Source organism: Tetrao urogallus, assembly GCF_951394365.1.
Source record: "Tetrao urogallus genome assembly, chromosome: 21".
In the NCBI taxonomy this organism is placed as follows: domain Eukaryota; kingdom Metazoa; phylum Chordata; class Aves; order Galliformes; family Phasianidae; genus Tetrao; species Tetrao urogallus.
The window spans coordinates 2,015,836-2,034,373 of record NC_136834.1 but is presented as its reverse complement, the minus strand read 5'-3'; the positions used below and the strand labels follow the sequence as shown (position 1 = coordinate 2,034,373).

Genomic DNA, 18,538 nt, shown 5'->3' with positions numbered 1-18,538 from the left:
TTAGGTTCTCTGGGCTGCCTTTGCGACCTAGCTTTCAGGCCTGGGGTCCCCACTGCAGCCCCCCCCTCCAAAGCGTGGGCCTGCTCTATTTAAACCCCCACGTTGCCATGGTAATATGAGCATCACTTGATGTGGAATGGCATGGAAGGTGCAGAACCCCCCCCCGCCCTCCTCTCCATCCCCCCCAGGGTGGAAATTTTTTAGAGTAAAAAAAAAAAAAAGGATAAATACAAAATAGAAAAGCAACAAACCATCGTGAGTCTTCCAGGCTGGTGAGAGACAGGCGCTGTCACAGGCAGAAAACACAGATTGGGTTTATTTCCAGGAGAGGGATGGGGGGATCCAGGTGTCCCCCCTTTCAGAGCTAGGGACGTAGCCCTATTGTCCAGCTGTGTCCCGAGGGCACCCGGTGTGGCCAAAGCAGTGGATGCCAATGGGGATTCTCAGCATATGGGGGCCCTTGGGCCACGCAAGCTGCAGCCCCGCATCTCACTGGCCAAAGAGACCACGGTGGGCCCCCCGTCCCCCCACGTGCCCCCCGTCTCCTCCTCGTCCTCCTCCAGGATGGAGCTGAGCCGTGGGGCGCAGCGGGCGCGCTCGGCCGGCGGGCGGTAGGGACACTTGGCATTGAGCAGCCTGCGCAGGGGCACCAAGGGGACGATGGCTTCACCCAGGAGCTGCTGCTGGAGGCGACGGCCGTCGTTCTGCCTTTTGAGCCTCTTGAATTCATCAAAGGCTGAAGCGGAGGTCTGGAAGAGGAGCAGGGCCATGGCGCGCGCCGTGGCGGCTTTGGGGACGAGGACGGCGTGACAGCGCAGCACCACGGCTTTGTTCTTCACCTGGTGCCGGTAAACCCACGCAAAAACCTTCGGGTGCCGGCGGTCGGCTGTGCAATAGGTGATGCGGTGCAGCAGGTATGCGTGGCCCGACCTCCTGGCACCCTTCTCACCCGGTGCCATGCGGATGCCGTGCGGCCCTAAGGTCAGCTTCATCTTGGCCCCACCGGCGCCCGCGTCGCTTTTGGCCCATATTTTCCCCACCGCCTCCTCGGTGCATCCCTCTCCTTTGGCGTGCAGCGTGACTGCATTACCCAGGTAGCGCACGGTGTAGGTGGGATCCTCCTTGTTCAGCTCCACTTTCTGCCGCCGGCCTCCAAACACAGAACCCAACCTCTCCAAGGGGCATTCGGGCAACAAATCGGGGCAGGAGCGCAGGAAGCCGGCCAGCAACGAGGCATAGCCCAACCCTGGCCCCAAGCTTTTCCCTTTGCACTTACGTTCGTTTTCCACCAGCACGAACTTGCTGCGGCGCCAGGGCAGCATCACCTCGCTGCCGTATCCGGATCCGGACCCGAGGGTCTGTCCCCGTGTCCCGTTCCCAAGGGCCGGTCCCCAGCGGGATGCTCTGGGTGAGGAGGCAATGATGCTGCTGCTGCGGAACGGAGCTCTGCTCCACCTCCCCGGGCGTGCAGGCAGCCGCCGCGCGCAGCCCAAAGCGTGGAGAGGAGGGAGAACGCATCGGCGCACACGGAGGGATGCTGCCGAGCTGCTGCTGCCGGCGGGAGATGTGCTGCTCCGCTACGGGGAGAAAGAGCAGCCCCTGCAGAGTGCAGAGCCCAGAGAGCAGCCCCAGCCGTGCTCCGTGCTGATAATGATTTTGGGGAGATCCATTTGGGTTTGGGGGTCGTTCTTCCTTTGAATCTGGGGAGAATCCCTTTGGGTTTTGGGGTGATTCTCCCTTTAATTTTGGGGAGATCCCTTTGAGTTTTGGGGTCATTCTTCCTTTGAATCTGGGGAGATCCCTTTGGGTTTTGGGGTGCAGCCCCCTTTGGGTTTGGAGAGATCCCTTTGGTTTTTCTCCCTTTGATTTTGGGAGATCCCTTTGGGTTTTGGGGTGATTCCCCTTTTGATTTTGGGGAGATCCCTTTGGGTTTTGGGGTCGTTCTCCCTTTGATTTTGGGGAGATCCCTTTGGGTTTTTGTGGTGATTTTCCCTTTGATTTTGGGGAGATCCCTTTGGGTTTTGGGGTGCTGCCCCCTTTGGGTTTGGGGGGATCCTTCTGTTTCTTTTTTCATATGGTTTCCCTTTGATTTTGGGGCAATTCCTTTGTTTTTTGGGGTATTGCTCCCTTTGGGTTTTGCTTGATCCCTTTGGCTTTTGGGCAGTCCCTTTGGCTGTTGAGGTGTTACTCCCTTTGGGCTTGGAGCAATTCCTTTGGGTTTTGGGGTGTTGCCCCCTGTGAGTTTTGCTTGACCCCTTTGTTTTTTGGGGTTTTACTCCCTCCAGGTTTCAAGCTATGGGGTTTTGGGGTGGAATCCACTGTGAGTTTGGGGCAATCCTTTGGGTTCAGAGTGATCCATTTTGTTGTTGGGGCATTAGTCCCTTTGGGTTTTGAGCTATTGCTTTAGCTTTTGGGGTTGTGCTTCATTTGGGTTTTGGGCAACCCCTTTGGGTGTTTGGTGGTTCTCCCTCTGCTTTTTGTGCAAGCTATTTTTGGGGTGGTGCCTCCTTTGAGTTATGGTTGGTCTCTTTGGGTTTTGGGGTGTTACTCTCTTTGGGCTTCGGATGATTCCTTTGCAGTTTAGGGTGATGCTCCCTCTGATTTTGGGGCAATCCCTTTGGGTTTTTGGGTGGATCCCTCATTGATTTTGGGGGTGAATCCTTTGGGTTTTGAAATGCTTATCCCCTATAGGTTCTGGTGTGGTATTTCCTTTGGTTTTTGGGTGATTCCTTGGATTTTTGGGATGGTGCCTCCTTAATGTTTTGGGCGACCCCTTTGGGTTTTGGGGTGGTTCCCCCTTTGTGGTTTGGGCGATCCCTTTGTTTTTTGTTGTGTTGCACCCTTTAGGTTTTCAGGTGGTCCTCCCTTTGCTTTCCATGTGATCCCTTTGCCTTTTGGGGTGGTGCCTCCTTTGAGTTCTGCGAACAGCACAGTGGTGCAGGCGATTTTGGCTATAAAATGGCTTTTTTTCCCATCGCCATCATTAGGTTTCAGAGTGAACAAGGAACTAGGAAGGCGATCGTCCTATTATCCCCACATATGGGGATATCAGGGATGGGAAATGGTGCTCAGCCACACAGGGGAGACGTGACCACCCCCTAGGATGGTGCAGAACAGTCCTTATCTGCGCTCAGCAATAGGATTGTGCAGCAGCAGGGGAAAGCAGCGTCAGGGAGACTTCCCATCCGCTTCCCCTGCTGTGTGTTGGCTGTCAATGAGAAACTAGGGGGGGCTGAGGGGGGAAATGTGCTATTTCTTGTTTGTGACCCAATGGTTTTCTCCCCTTTGACCTCTCCGTGGCTCCCCCCAGGACGTTCCCAGCACCAAATTCCTGCTGGGGAGGAAGGAAAAGAAGGCGGTGTGAGAAAGCTTAGCACACACATGCATAAAAAAAAGCAAAGCACGTAGAAAAATGGCTAGAAAAAAGAAGAAGATATATCTATAAAATAAGAAAGCAGGCTCAGAGAGAGCTCAACCTCCACCCTGATCCCAAAACCTCGAGGTTGGGGATGATGCCCGGCGCACGCATGGGGCGTTATCCCGACGGGGCGTTGCGTTCGGGGAAATATTTAACCACGTCGGCGTCACCGTGTGGGGCAGGCAGTGCAGGCATGGAGGGCAGTGAGTGCCTACAGCTGCTGCTTCGCCGCTGCCGTGAGGCCAAAGATTGTGCTTACTGCCCCTACAGCCGCTTCCCCGTGGGCGCCGCGCTGCTCACCGCCAGCGGGGAGATCTTCTCCGGTGAGACGTCGCCTTGGGGTTGTGGGATGGTGGCCCGTTTGGGTTCTGGGGGATTGCTTTGGGTTCTGGGATGATGCCCGCTTTGGGTTTCTGGGGTGCTGACCGTTTTGGGTTAGGCTTGATCCCTGTGGGGTGGCGGAGACTTTGGGCCATCTCTGGAGGTTTTAGGGTGCTGGTCCCTTTGGGTTTGGAGCGATTCCCTTGGGGTTTAGGGTGGCATTTGCTTTGAGTTTTTAGCAATCTCTTTGTGGGTGTTGTTTTTTTTTTTTGGGTGCAGTGCCTCCTTTGGGTTTTGGGGTGGCTCCCCCTGTGGGTTTTGAGAAATCCAGTTGGTTTTTGAGGTGGTTCCCCTTATAATTTTGGGGCAAACCCTTTGGGTTTTTGGGTGGTTCTCCCTTTGGGTTTTGGTGGTTCCCCCTATGATTTTGGGGCAGTGCCTTTGGGTTTTTGAATGGTTCTCCCTTTGGGTTTTGGGCAATCCTTTTTAGTTTTTGGAGTGTTGCACCTTTAGGTTTTGAGGTGGTTCTCTCTTTGCTTTTTGGGGTGGTCCCCCCTTTGATTTCGGGCTGATCTGTTTGGGTGTTGTGGTGGTGCTCCCTTTGGGTTTTGGGTGATTCCTTTGGTTTTGAGGTAGTTCCCCCTTTTCTTTTTGGGTGATCCCTTTACTGTTTGGGTGTTTCCTTTGCTTTTTGGGGCGGCGTCCCTTTGACTTTTGGGCAATCCCTTTGCTTCTTGGCATGCTTCCCTCTTTGCTCTTTGGGCAATCCGTTTCCTTTTTGGAGTAGTTCCTTTTTGCTTTTGGGGTGGTTCCACCTTTGATTATGGAGAAATCTCTTTGATTTTTGAAGTGTTTCCCCCTCTGATTTTGGGGTGATCTCTTTCCTTTTTGGAGTGGTGTTCCCTTTAGGTTTTGAGGTCTTCCAGGTGGGTGCCACAACCCTTCCCTATGCTCCCTACCAGTCGTAGTCACCAGAAGAGCCCAAGAGTAGGAAAAAAAGGGAAATAAATCATGGAAAGGAGACGTGCATTGGCCAGAGCTCAGAATGGGCTACATTTGAAGGTGTCTCACCAAGTGAGGGGTGGTGAGTGGTGTCGGTGCTTCCCCATAGGGTGCAACGTGGAGAATGCCTGCTACAGCCTCGGGGTGTGCGCTGAGCGCACCGCCATCCAGAAAGCCATCTCCGAGGGGCACACAAGATTCAGGGCCATGGCCATTGCCAGGTGAGGCCCAATGGCACCGTGTCACTCTTTGGGGTTTAGGGTGATGCCTCCTTTGGGTTTTGGGAGGTTCCTTTGGGTTTTTTGGTGTAGTGTTTCCTTTTGGGGTGGTGCCTCTTTTTGGGTTTTGGCTGATGGATTTGTTTTATGGGGTGGTTCTCCCTTTGAGTTTTGAGCAGACCCATTGGGTTTTGGGGAACCCCTTTGGGTTTTGGAGTGTTGCTCCCTTTGGATTTTTGGGAATTCCTTTGGGCTTTGGGGAGGTACCCCCTTCGGGTTTGGGGTGATCCTTTTGTTTTTTTGGATGGTTACCCCTTTAATTCTGGGGTGATTCCCCATTTGATTTTGGGGCAGTCCCTTTGGGTTTTGTGATGGTGTCCCCTTTGGGTTTTGGGTGATACCCCTAGGTTTTGGGAAATCCCTTTGGGTTTTGGTGTGTTGCTCCCTTTAGGCTTTTGGCAATTCCTTTGGGCTTTGGAGAGGTGCCCTGTTTATGTTTTGGGTGATCTCATTGGGTTTTGGGTGATGCCTTTCTTTTCCCGATTGGTTCCACCTTTGATTTTGGGACGATCCCTTTGGGTTCAGGGGAATCTCTTTGGGTTTCGAGGTGTTTACTCCCTTTGGGTTTGGGGGTGGAGTGGGACTGAGCCTGGTGTGGTTCTCTTTTTGGCAGTGACATGGAGGACTTCATCACGCCTTGCGGAGCCTGCAGACAGGTGATGAGAGAGGTGAGTGGGGTCCCTGCCATCCTGCAACTGCAGGCTGCCATGAGGAGCTGTAGGGCCACAAGGAGCTGCAGGCCACCACAGGGCCTCCCCTCCACCTCCTCTGCAATGAGCTGACCAAATTGAGGGAGCCCAGCAGTTGCTGGTGTTTCTGTGGGTGCTGCAGCCAGCTGGGGAAGAAGCATGGATTCCCCATTGAGCCTCTCTCCCCCTCTCCTCCTGCAGTTTGGCACAGACTGGGACGTCTACCTGACCAAACCTGATGGCACCTACATTGTGAAGACACTACAGGAGCTCCTGCCACTCTCCTTCGGCCCTGAGGACCTGCAGAAGGCATGAACTGCACACCTGCATTTCCCTTTCAGCGCTGGGGGTGATGGATTATTCCCCCAACTTTCCCTTTATGCACGTGGCTCCATGGGAACAATGCCACGTGAAAGGGTTTGCTGAGTGGATGTTGCTTGGATCCAAGGCTGCAAAACTGGGGACAAAAAGCAATTTCAGCTCAAAGTCCCCAACATTATCCATCAGCCATTTGTGCACGGGCAGCTCGGTGTTCAGTGGGCTGTCACTATGGTGCCACTGCTCCTTTTTGCCTATTTTTCTCCTTTTTTGCTCCTGTGAGGACAAAGAGGAATTCTGGGGGTGTTCACTGTTTGTCCTGGCAATTAAATTATGCGCAATAGAAAAAAAAAAATAATAATGTTACTTTAATGAGCCAGGCTGTGCTCTGTGCACCAATGCCCTGTGTACCATGCCCTGTGCCCTGCAGTGTGCTCTGTGCTGTGTGCACCATGCCCTGTGCACCACATGCTGTGCTCAGTGCACCGTGTGCTATGCAGCCATACTCCATACACTGTGCCCTGTGCACCAATGCACTGTGCACCAATGCATCCAGCTCTGTGCACCCATGCACTGTGCAGCGTGCCAAATGCACTGTGTGCTGCACTCAGTGCACCAAAGCACCACACGCTGTGCACATGCTCTTTGCATTGATGATACGCCATGCACAGCAGCTGTGGGCCAGTGCACCATGCACAGTGCTCTTTACCTCACACCATGCACTGTGCAATGCATGTAGTGCACCAAAGCACCGTGCTCTGCTCAGTGCTCTGTGCACCAACACTCTCTGCACTAATGCACTGTGCTCTGTGCACTAAAGCCCCATGCACTGTGCACAGGGCTCCGTGCACCATTACACTGTGCTCTGAGCACCAATCCACCATGCACTCTGCAGCAGCATCCCATGCACCAACACAGCAAAGCAACCTGACCCTCCGCACTGCGCATGCGCTCTGTGCATCGCCTCCCTGCGCAGTATCACCTCCGTTCACACTGCGCATGCGCTCCGTGCATCGCCTCTGCGCACTGCATCGCCGCCCTTCGCGTGCAGCCCGCACTGAGCATGCGCAGTATGCGCTTTAAATCCCTCACATTGCGCCTGCGCTCTGGGCACCGCCTCCTTCCGCACTGCGCGTGCGCCGAGCAACACCTGACTCACTGCGCATGCGCATTACGCACTAGGCCCCTTTCCCACCCCCCTGCCCCTCCCGCCGGCGCTCGGTTCCCGCCGTTCCGTGAGGCACTTTGTGGCCGCCATGTTGCTGCGGGTGCTGTTTGCGCGCGCCCTCCGCCTGCTGCCCGGCGCCGCGCCGCGCCGCCCCGTTCCCATCCCCGTTCCTCCTCCCATCCCCTCAGCCGCCTCTCCAGCCTCCCTCTTCTCCCGGCTGCCTTTTGTCCGCTTCTTGTCCCTCCGGCGCCCGGCCGGCCTGGCGGCCATGGCGGTGCGGCGGGCCCGGGCCGGGCCGTGCATGGCTCTGGCTCTGGGGCTGGCGCTGCTGGAGCCGCCGCTGGAGGAGCAGCGCCGGGCAAGGGCCGCGTGTGGCCGCATCCAGGTGTGGGGCCTTGAGGGGAGGGAGAGGGGCTTGGTGATGATCTTAGCGGGATTTTCTTGCCTGTTCTGTTCTGTTGTCTCTATGGTTACAGCCTGAATGTCAGCCCCTGGCTAGACCATGCCTGTCCCCGTGTGTGGAATCGCTAAATGGCTGGGATGGAATGGACCTCAGAACCCATCCGGTGCCAACCCCTGCTGTGGGCTGGTTAAAAAAAAAAGGCATTTTACTCTTTCCAGTCAGTCGGGTTTGCCTTCATTGTGCGATCTTGAATAACTGAGTGCTTTCTCTTTATGCTTTTCTTTTGTTATTCCTTTCAGACTGTGTTTGTCGAGAAGAACAAGGCACAAAAAGATCCTCTGAGCTCTTTGCGCTGGCAGGGCTTCAAGCTGGAGGACTATCTGATCGGGCAGCCCCTCGGGAAGGGCTGCAATGCAGCTGTCTATGAAGCAGCGATTCCTTCATCCCTCCATCACCGGGGGAGCACGGAGAGCTCAGATCTGTCTGTGTCTGAAGAGGAGCCGTCTGACAAACATCAGCAGCAAGCTGCTTTCCCCCTGGCTATCAAAATGATGTGGAACATCTCGGTAAGGAGTCAGCTCTTAATCTTCTTGTGTGTTCCATCCCTGGAGGTGCCCAGGGTCAAGTTGGATGGGGTCCTGGGCAGCCTGATGTGGTACGGGGGCACCCAGCCTGCACAATGTCTTGGAACTGGGTGATCTTTAAGGTCCTCTCCAGCCTAACCTATTCTATAAGGAGATGATGTTGAGTGCCAATTATTAGTGACTAATCACACAGCCAGTGATTAGCAGTCATTATTAAATGCGGAGGTTGGTGGCCCTGCATGTGGCAGGGGGGTTGGAGATTGATAATCCTTCAGGTCCCTTCCAACCCTGGCCATTCTGTAATTCTGTCTAGCTGACAGCATGTTGCTGTTGCAGGCTGACTCTTCGAGTGAAGCCATTCTGCGCAACATGCACCGAGAGCTCGTTCCAGCCACACGGACTGCCTTAGCTGGGGAGTATGGAGCTGTCTTCCACCACAGGTTTGGTAACCATGGCAGTGGCAGCTGTTCTCTAAGTGTGATGTGCTAATTCTATCCAACTTGATCCATTGGTTTTCATTTTGCAGCACGTCGGGGCTGTAGAGAATGCAGCTGGAGGTTTCTGAGATGGTTGTTGGGAAGAAATGAGCACGAATCCTTGGGATTATTCCGTGTGTGTGAATGCCTTAGCTAAATGGCACTGCCTTTGGTAGTGCTGTATGCCTGAGATGCTATGTAGGAGCACGCTTCTGCCTATCCTAGTGACTTTTCTCTCTAGTGAGCATAGCAGCGGTGCTGTTCAAATAATAATTCAACAGTGTTTGCTTTGAGGAGCTGTTGGCATGCAGGAGATCCCTGCAGCTTGGCTGTATGCTTCCCTGCAGTGTCTTAGTCTTGAAGACTTGAAAGGACATGGGATGATCAGGGACCCACCTGCTTTGGGTCTGATGGGGCACCGTGCCTCGGTTTCCCCGTGTGTAAAGTGCATAAATTGCATTGCTTCTGACAGTGAAAAGGTTAACTCTGTTGGAAAAGCTGGGAGGAGCTGTTTCTGAGAAGTGATCTAAAAGTATAATTGTGCTTTTTAATTACAGAATTAAACACTGACGTTCTGTAGTAGTTTGGTGCTGAATTGAAAGGGCAGCCCTGTGAAACCTGACCTAATGTTGGTCTGGTTCTAAAACAGGTGCAAGGGAAGGGAGGTGGAAGCTGTTGCAGTGCAGGTTGCTGCATGCACAGAACAGGCATTGGTGAGAAGGCAGATGGAAAGCAGCTGTTAACTCTTCTTCACCTGAGCTATGGGTAGGCAGGCAGCATTGAGGTGGCAGATTGCACGGAAACTTTTCAAGGATCTTGAGTTTAATTGTGCTCTTGTTCAAAAACTTGTCTTTTTTTCAACTGGAAACAGTGGAATCCACAGTCCAGACTGCCTGATTTACATTTCAAATTTGTCTGTGCCAATGCAGGTGGATAATGAATATTTCTCAGTGTGTCCTTAGCCTGGGAATGCAACAGAGAAGCCAGAGGGCTATCTGACATTCAGAGAGGAGAGCTCACATTTTGCAGCAAGAATGCTTCCTGTCTATGCCAGTCAATAAGAGGTCTAAGGTGATCTGCTTAGTGTGAATCTGGCCTTTATTTTCAGTCTAACAGGGTAGGGTTATGGAAAATGAAAGCACGTCAAACATGAATGTTTCCACCAAATCTTCCTTTGTTGTGCAGGTAAAGCAGCAGCATTTCTGCTCATCCATCAGGCTGCAGAAAATCCAGTCACAAGGTGACAGCAGAACAAACGTGTTTGGAACCCTTTGGTGGAGGGGATGTGGCACAGTAATGAAAAATAATCCTGGAGGTGATAGGGATTGGTGTAACTTGTGATGTCTGTATTTTGCACAGAGCACCTGTCCTTGGGAGGAAGAGGTTGAGACCTCATCCAAATATAATCCAGGTGATCCGAGCTTTCACATCCTCTGTCCCGTTGCTGCCTGGAGCCCTCACAGACTATCCTGATGTTCTTCCAGTGAGCCTGAATCCCAGAGGGATTGGTCGCAGCCACACGCTCTTCTTAGTGATGAAAAAGTAGGTGGGGAGAAGCGTGCTGGGCGCTGGGACTTTGTGGGGTTGCCCAGCAGGGCTGTGTGTTCTGCTGCCGCATGGGTCCTGCTAGAGATTTGGCTTGGGTTGCTGCCAAAAGCCAGGGTGTGCGCTTGGAAACATGGCTCCTGAGAGCTGTTGAGATTTTAGCTCTTCAGCAATAAAGACAAGCTGTCCACGGTAATAATTGCCACAAAGGAATGCAAAACTTGCCCTGAAAAGTGAATGTTGCCTCTAGGTGGAACACGCTTCTAGAGGCAGAGGAGAAGATGAGATTTGGTGTCTCTGTCTGCCCCAGCTGGGTTTTGTTTTTCAGTGGGTATGGCTGTGCCACTGATGTAAAACCACTTTCTGTTTCCCACTTTTCTGTTCTGTCTGCATCTGGAGGAGCCCTCTGTCCTCTTTGTAGCTCAAGAAAATGTTCTTTCACTCAATTTGCACATCTCTGTTACACTCCTACAGTCTGTATCAGTGATGTGTCCCTCTCTGATGCAAGGAATAAAACCTGTATGCGTGTAGAACCCTGTAACAAGGTGTACCTGGAGACCCTCACCGTGCTGGTGACTCAAATATGGAAAGGTGTGGCAAAGTTCAGTAAGAATTTGTCACTTCTGTGTGCAATGTAACCCCAGCCAGGCAGCACTGAGGTCGGATTGGAAGGGAAGAGCTCCTGGGATGCTAATTCAGGTATCTTCCATGTTCTCACTAGCTATCCGTGCACCCTGCGCCAGTACCTGAGGGACAACAGCCCGGATACCCATCTGTCCAGCATGATGATTTTGCAGTTGCTGGAAGGCGTGGACCATCTCGTGCGACACAGGATAGCGCACAGAGACCTGAAGTCTGACAACATCTTGGTGGAGTTCGATTCTGGTGTGTAGATCACTGGGTGTAAGTCTGTGTCTGTGGACGTAGAAGGTTGTGCTGGAACCTGAGGGAGAGGTGCTGGGTGTTGCACAAGCAAAGAGAATGTTGGCTTGAAGGCATACAGAACTGCCATGCTGGCATTGCTGGAGGTGCCCTGGCATTAGGCTGTGCCATTCCTTGCTTGCCAAACAGCACAGGGCAGTTCTTACAGTGCTGCTGCACCCTGCTATGGCTGCACATCTGTTGAAAGACAGGGAACTGGCAGAGTATTAAAACCAAAAGCAGCATTTTGGTCACCAGCTTCTCCTGTTGGCCCTTCTAAGTGAGATTTTAATTACTTTTTTTCAGTGTGACTGGAAATCAAATGGGCAGAAAACAATAGAATGAAGCCAGCTCTTTGTAATTATAAGTCTTGGTGCAGCAGCTGTGGCAAGCTTCCAGCAGTGCTAATGTCATCTTTCTTGAAGGAAGAGCTCCTCTGGAGCTACACAAGGAATGATTTAAAGCATTGATTTTTCCCTTTCAGACACTCTGGAGATGTAATGATTTTGCTTTGCAATGTTTGGCTTGTCTTCAGGACAAGAACTGTCAACTTATGCAAAATTTTTCCAGCCTTTTGCTATAGCTCAGTGTGTATCCTTATAGCTTTTGCTGTAGATAAAGATGAAAGTAGAGAAATGGAAAGATTGTTTCATCATTGAAGAGTTCCTAACCCGTGTGTCCTGGTTGTCAGGGTATCCATGCTGCCTGCTCCTGCTGTTCCCATGCTGCTGTCTCATGCAGCCAGGTGCTCCCAAGCTGAATGCTCACTGCTGTCCCTCTTGCTTGCAGCTGGCTGCCCCCGGCTGGTGATCACAGACTTTGGTTGCTGTTTGGCAGATGACAGCATTGGTCTTAGGCTGCCCTTCATCAGCACGGACATGGATCGTGGTGGCAATAGCTCTCTCATGCCACCTGAGGTAAATCCATCCTGCTGGTTGTGGGTTTGTGCTGCTTCTGGGGATAAAAGCTTCAGCGCCAGCTGAGGTGCAATATGTGAGATCTTGGCAATATGTGAGATCTTGGCAAAGTGTGGGATTGGGTCTCGAAAGAATGAATGGAATTTTCTTGGAATCCACACTAAATATTTGTCAAATGGGTACTTTGGCCACAAAATGAAAATCAATCGGTGTTTTGAGGCAGTGTTGACTTTTCCCACAGAAAGTTTGTTCTGCAGCCTCTTTCTCAGGCTCAGTTCCAGATAGCTGTTAGAGGAGTTCCTGCAGCTGTCCTTGCGGTGGGGCAGCATGTAGCTTTTGAACGAAGTTCAAGGTGGTGGTGAGATGATGGATAGTTGCCTTTTGGTCCTTTGGTGATAGCTCTGATAAAACCTAAGGCAGTCTAGCTGTCTTCATGTACCAGAGCACTCTGCCTTGTATTTCCTGCATGCAAGTGCAGTACTGGTTGTTATTCCATGTCTCCTGTCTGTTTTAAATCTCAAAGTGAAATGTCTCTTAGGACTCGGTGGGAATGCTGGTGGGAGGTAACAACTAAATCCTAGCTGTAGTGATCAAAATCTTCCACATGTAGTGGTGGGCTGAGAAGCAGCGAAAACCTGAGGTGTGCCTAACAGAACATATTCAGTTAGAACTCTTTGCTTTAACTTTTCCATCTCATTGAACTTGTCGTGCAGGTGACCACAGCATCAGCAGGTCCAGGCATGGTGATTGACTACAGCAAAGCTGATGCCTGGGCTGTTGGAGCAATTGCCTATGAAATCCTGGGCCTGCCCAATCCTTTCTACAGCTGTGGGGACTCGTTCCTGGAGAGCAGAAGTTACTGTGAGGAGGAGCTGCCGAGCCTGCCTGTTGGTGTGCCCTGTGAGGTGAAGCAGGTGATAAGGATGCTGCTGCAGAGGGATCCCAACAAGGTCAGAAACCTGCCTTGAGGAAGTCATCCAGCTGCTCTTTGCGTTGTCTGTAGGTCGCCTTACCCTCTAATGCTCCAGGTGCTCCTGTAATGCAGATGTAATTGCAATGTAGATAACAAACAAAGGTGAATGTGGGTCTTTGTGGGAGCACAGCACAGCGCTCACTGAACGTTTCAGTGACTTCAGATGTTTGTGTCCATGGTTGGTGCTCACATGTAGTTGCCTGGGTTGAAAAGGACCACAATGATCATCTAGTTTCAACCCCCATGCTGTGTTGAATAATAATAACAGAAGGCTTTTTTGTCCTCAGAGAAGGTCTAGGGCACTTTTAGCAATGCAGATGGGACAGGATGTGATGTGAGCACAGCTAATTTTCCCTCTCACTCCTTTTGCAGAGATTGTCTGCTAGAGTTGCTGCTAACGTGCTCCACTTGAGCCTCTGGGGTGAAAGCATTCTGGCGTCCAAGGCCCTGAAGCCAGACCAGATGACTGCCTGGCTTCTCTGCCAGTCTGCAGCCACTTTGCTCATGGACGGACTGGTGGACAAAAGCAGGGTAGAAACCAAAATGAAGATGTGCTTTTTGGCCAACCTCGACTTCGAAGACCTCTGGACAGCAGTTTTCTTGTTGCTGGCCTGGAGAAACCAGTCTGGGTGAAGAGTCCTACCTGGGCAGGCCGTGACCGTGCAGTAGATAAATGGCACTTGCTGAAAGCACATAGGAATCTGTCTGTTCTGTCTGCCCGGAATCCTGTACTAACTTAGGGAAAATATCTGCAGGCCTGCGCCGAGAGGTTGAGTTCATCTGTAGCGAGTTTTAGTACACGCTGCTTTTCTCTTCCTGCTAGAGGACGTGCCCTTGCCTCATCATTACTCCTTCAGTCAGGCTTTGCAGAATGTGTCCTGGGGTGTGTGCTTGGTTGTGTTCAGTCAGGAGTTCAGAGCTGGCTTCGAAGTCACGCGCTGGGTGAAGCAAGTTCCTTTTGAGAAGAGGGTCTGTGGGGAAGGAGGTGCTGTCTGTGGAGAAGGAGGTGCTGTCTAGGTGCTCTTACACACAAATATCACGGATTTAAACGATGCACAAAGAAAGCTGCGCTGGCAGAAGGACATACAAACTTCTTGACTGCTGTGCAGCGGCTGTCCTAATTCTGCCAAGGCCAAGTCAAACTGTCAGGGATAATACTGCATGTGGAATAGGGCTGAGGAGCAGTGCTAGCTTAGGGAGTGTCCTGTGATGCTAACCTGCTTTCTGAACCTGGTTTTGTGCTTAACAATGAAGTAACATCCTTTGCTTGGAGAGGATAGGAGACACCACTGTTGGAACGATAACAGCCATGTTAATGAAAACACCGTTTGATTTCATGTCTGTAATTGTGTTAAGGGGAGCTGGGGGAAAATGTTACTGCTGCTGGTTGCACAATAAATGGATGATGACGTTCTGAGCACTCTCTAAATCCAGTTCATCTCTGTTCACCGGATCCAGGTCTTTGGCCCGTAGTGCTGGGTCTGTGTTGGTGTCTCAAAGTCCTGTCTCTGAAATGTGTTCTTTTATTCCAGCCAAAGGGAGTTCCCCAGCGAGAGCCCCCTCCTGTTTGAGGAACGGGCCCTGCCTTGTGATCATGCATATCCTCACTCCTCTGGCTGGCAACTGACGTGCAGGTTGTGGCTCAGGTGGCTGATATCCCAGCACACCATCACACAGCAATGCTGTCACATCTGTCTCTCTGAAGTGCTCTCTGGTTGAGCTGACAGTGCAGTGCTGCCTGTCAGGGAATGGCTCTGCTCGTTTTACAGCAACGGAGAGCTGTTTGCTACCCCAGGAAGCCAACTCCTGTACCCCTCGCTCCCCTGGTGCTCGTTGCAGTGTAAATGCTGTCAGTTTCCTGGAGGAGCCCTGCTTTGACCTCTCTTCCCTTTGGTTTGCTGTTCAACCCATCAGCTCGTGCTGACTCAGAAGAACACAGCACAGCTCCCACTTGCTTACATGTCACTGCAGCTTGAAATTACAGACGTATTTCACATGAAAACAAATTATATAGAGCAGGCTTTCAGTTGTGAATGTACTCCTTTTATTTTTTTCCCCCCCTGTGTCTCCTTATCTCTCCCAGATCCAGGTGCTAGAAGGGCAGTGAGCAGAACATTGCACTCAGCCTTGGCATTGCACAGGGGTTGCATCTCATTTGTTTGCACCTTGTGTGTCTGCAGTTCTGGTGAGGTCAGATGCTTTCTGTTCTGCCCCACTGCCTTTCCTTAGCGGGACGTTTTTATGATACTTCAGCACTTCAGCACTTGGGGTGGCTTTGTTTGAGGCAGGTAAGAAATGGATGCCTTGCTTCCTGCAGCTGATCAGCGTGTGGAAGGGGAATGAGAAAGAGAAAGATGTGTGGGAACAGGAACCTGAGCACTCTGCCTTTTGCAGGGCATCCGGACGCACTTCGAACCCGGCAGGGTGACACAGGGAGCCGCCTGGCTCTGCTCCCAGCTGCAGGAGCGGGGCAGGCTTTGGGGTCTTGCTGTGTGTGTGGCAGGATGAGCTGCCTGCTCAGGCCAGCCAGGCTCTCTGCTCGGTGGCTTTTTGCATCCGCTGCTGCTCCTTGTCGCCGTGCCTCGCGGTTCAACGTGCCTCCCAGTGCTGAGTGCGTGGCCCGGCCCGTGGGGCTCTGCTCCATGCTGAGGCTTCCTGTTCAGACCTCAGCAGAGGGGCTGAACGCAGCTTTTGTCGGCGTTCCCCTTGACGTGGGCACGTCCAACCGGCCCGGAGCCAGGTAGGAGGGCAGCTGCTGCTTGGCTCCTGCTGGCAGCGCGGCTCTGCCTGCAGCTTCCCCTGCATGCGTTCTCCTACTCAGGTTTGGTCCTCAGCAGATCCGTGCTGAGTCAGTGATGGTGAGGAGGTACAACGCCAGCACTGGGGCAGCGCCTTTCGACTCCCTGCTGGTGGCTGATGTTGGAGATGTGAATGTCAACCTCTACAACCTGCCCGACAGCTGCCGCCGCATCTACGAGTCCTACCAGAAGATCGTGGCCTCTGGCTGTGTGCCTCTCACTCTGGGTAAGTGCCCTGTGGGAGCTCCTAATCCTGTCCTGATTCCATTTCCTCCTGATTTGGTCTGAGCATATAAACAAGTGCAGCATAAATACAGGGGGGGAAAAATCACTGGAAAACAAACGCAAGGAGTGCTGAGAGCAATATGCAACGTCCTCTTCCTTGTCCTGTCGCAGGTGGAGACCACACTGTAACATACCCCATCCTGCAGGCAGTGGCAGAAAAGTAAGTTTCCAACGCGGAGGTGTAGAACACAGCCCCGTCCTAACGTTGCTCAGCCCCTCCAGTGATGGCAGTGATGGTGTAATTTGGGGGATACCGGGTGTGGGTTGGGGACTGATGTGCCCACCTGATCCCACCAAGGCATGGACCTGTGGGGCTGGTGCATGTGGACGCTCACACTGACACCAGTGACGTGGCCCTGGGGGAGAAGATCTACCATGGGACCCCGTTCCGGCGCTGCGTGGATGAAGGGCTGCTGGACTGCAGCCGCGTGGTTCAGATTGGCATCCGTGGCTCCTCCTATGCCCCCGATCCGTACAAGTACTGCTGGGACCAGGTAATCTCTGGCAGCTGCTCTGACTTAAAGCTTATTTGGGAAATGCAGCCCGGTCTCCTTTCCATAAATCCCCAGTGGGATCTGGGTTGCTGGTGGTGGGATGATGAATGCTGAGCTTGTGCTTTCGCAGGGATTCCGGGTGGTTCCAGCTGAGGAGTGCTGGATGAAGTCCCTGGTTCCACTGATGGGAGAGGTGAGGCAGCAGATGGGGGATGGCCCGGTGTACATCAGCTTTGACATCGACGGGCTGGACCCTGCCTACGCCCCGGGAACGGGGACACCAGAGATTGCTGGGCTCACACCTATGCAGGTGAGGGTCACAAAGCTCCCTTCCTCATAAGATAAGGATGTTTTCTTCCCATTTGAGGAATTCTGATCATTTATTGTACCCCAATCTGTTTTCCTCTCAGGCTTTGGAGATTATTCGTGGCTGCAAAGGACTCAATATAGTGGGATGTGACCTTGTGGAGGTGGCACCCATATATGATGTCTCCGGTGAGTCGATGGAAATCTGTGGGGCTGCAGGGCTGAAAGGACACTTGCACTAAACTGAAGAGTTTTTGCTAGGTGCCACCTAGTGTTGAAAGGCCAAGGGCAGCCCTGGGCTCTAGGAACTGTCACAGAGTGGTAGGAGCTGGTAGAGGTGGCTGAGATCTGCGGGTGAAAACAGATGGGCACTCATAGCACAACTTTTATTACTGTTCTTTTTTTAATTTTTATTTTTCTTGCATCTTTTTTTGTCTATTCCTAGGTAACACTGCCCTGCTAGGAGCCAATCTGCTCTTTGAAATGTTGTGTGTCCTTCCTGGAGTGAAAACCATGTGAGGGCAGCTCCTGTCTGGGCCCCAACCCTGCACAGCAATGACCCACCACCAGCAGATGCCATTGCAGACCTTGGATGAGGTTCCTGATGCCCTACTCTCCTCCAGGTGCAGTGAACGTGTGCTTTGCAGTAAGGAATAAATGCTGTGTGCTGCTAGAAGAGGTAGTGAAGCCTAGCAGCTGGGGAGAGCTGGGTGTCCCTTGGCCCAACCTCTGGTGTTCAGGAAGGGTTTGTTTGCCCTCAGGATGTGTGAGTTGGTGCAGACATGGGGTCGAGACAATGGAAAAACACAAAAGCCATTTCATCACACATTAAAATAGTTTATTTTGGTTGCGAATCTGTAATCATCTTTAAAACAAAATGGCATCAGTGCCTGATCACAAATACATGACAAAAAAAAAAAACAACAACAACAACAAAAACAAAAAACCCAAACCAAAAATAAAAAAGACAAGTTTGCCAAATAAGTTAATTCCCCACCTCCCTCCCTGTATCAAAAGTGCAAAAGATGTACTTTGTTTTCAGTCCCACTTGTCAGGCTGTGTTAGTGTTCGAGTTGCTGGCAGAGGGAAGAGGAGGGCTTTGGGACAACCTCTGACTTGGGGCTGCTTCCCTTTTTGCTGTAAGGATGTTTTGTTCCAGCTTGTGAGCGGGGCTGCTTGCTTGTTCATCGCCAGATAGCGCGTTGGGACTGAACTGCCTCAATCTTTGGGTTACAAACTGCCACATGCAGAGCAGAGCAGCAGGTGCGTGTTGCTGATGATACCTCACAACCTGGGGTGATTTGGGGATCTCAGCTTATGACTGCTGGGAGAGGGCAGGCAGAGCTCAGGCGTAAGCAGCAGCTGAGGGGCCTCTGACCAACTCTTCTACTGGCAAGCAAGTGCCCAGTGCTCCATGACAACCAGAACTCCTTCAGTGGGTGATTTTAGAACAGTTTGGCATTGCTGCAGTGCACAGAAATTACATTTTGAAGGCCACAAGGCCAGATCTTTTCCTTACTTGGCCCAGGGGTGAATTCCCTTGCTGTAGCACAACTAGGCACTTTGTCTTTTTAAGTTGCATGTCAAAAGTTTATTCGGGTTTCTGACTCGCTGAAGAGGCGGCAGATGGGTTTGTCCATCC

The 18,538-nt window shown here is 52.1% G+C and overlaps 4 protein-coding genes across 4 annotated transcripts; 3 read left to right on the top strand and 1 right to left on the bottom strand.

The window, feature by feature from the left end:
- Positions 1 to 443: 443 nt before the first annotated feature.
- Positions 444 to 1,322, bottom strand: FAM43B (family with sequence similarity 43 member B; the record flags this gene model as incomplete). The annotated part of the gene is made up of 1 exon (XM_079545410.1): positions 444 to 1,322. The coding sequence occupies one exon, from the start codon at positions 1,320 to 1,322 to the stop codon at positions 444 to 446; it is 879 nt and encodes a 292-aa protein (XP_079401536.1).
- A 97-nt stretch (positions 1,323 to 1,419) lies between these two features.
- On the top strand, positions 1,420 to 6,023 carry CDA (cytidine deaminase; the record flags this gene model as incomplete). The annotated part of the gene is made up of 5 exons (XM_079545538.1): positions 1,420 to 1,606; positions 3,397 to 3,741; positions 4,851 to 4,962; positions 5,633 to 5,687; positions 5,910 to 6,023. The coding sequence occupies 5 exons, from the start codon at positions 1,420 to 1,422 to the stop codon at positions 6,021 to 6,023; spliced, it is 813 nt and encodes a 270-aa protein (XP_079401664.1).
- Positions 6,024 to 7,282: 1,259 nt separating this feature from the next.
- On the top strand, positions 7,283 to 13,646 carry PINK1 (PTEN induced kinase 1; the record flags this gene model as incomplete). Its single annotated transcript, XM_079545487.1, has 8 exons — positions 7,283 to 7,579; positions 7,897 to 8,163; positions 8,518 to 8,621; positions 10,017 to 10,199; positions 10,924 to 11,087; positions 11,913 to 12,040; positions 12,754 to 12,990; positions 13,386 to 13,646. 8 exons carry the CDS (start codon positions 7,283 to 7,285, stop codon positions 13,644 to 13,646), a joined length of 1,641 nt encoding a protein of 546 aa, XP_079401613.1.
- Positions 13,647 to 15,517: 1,871 nt separating this feature from the next.
- Positions 15,518 to 17,553, top strand: AGMAT (agmatinase (putative); the record flags this gene model as incomplete). The annotated part of the gene is made up of 8 exons (XM_079545676.1): positions 15,518 to 15,753; positions 15,835 to 16,037; positions 16,208 to 16,256; positions 16,395 to 16,590; positions 16,721 to 16,900; positions 17,001 to 17,085; positions 17,342 to 17,411; positions 17,520 to 17,553. The coding sequence occupies 8 exons, from the start codon at positions 15,518 to 15,520 to the stop codon at positions 17,551 to 17,553; spliced, it is 1,053 nt and encodes a 350-aa protein (XP_079401802.1).
- Positions 17,554 to 18,538: the final 985 nt, after the last annotated feature.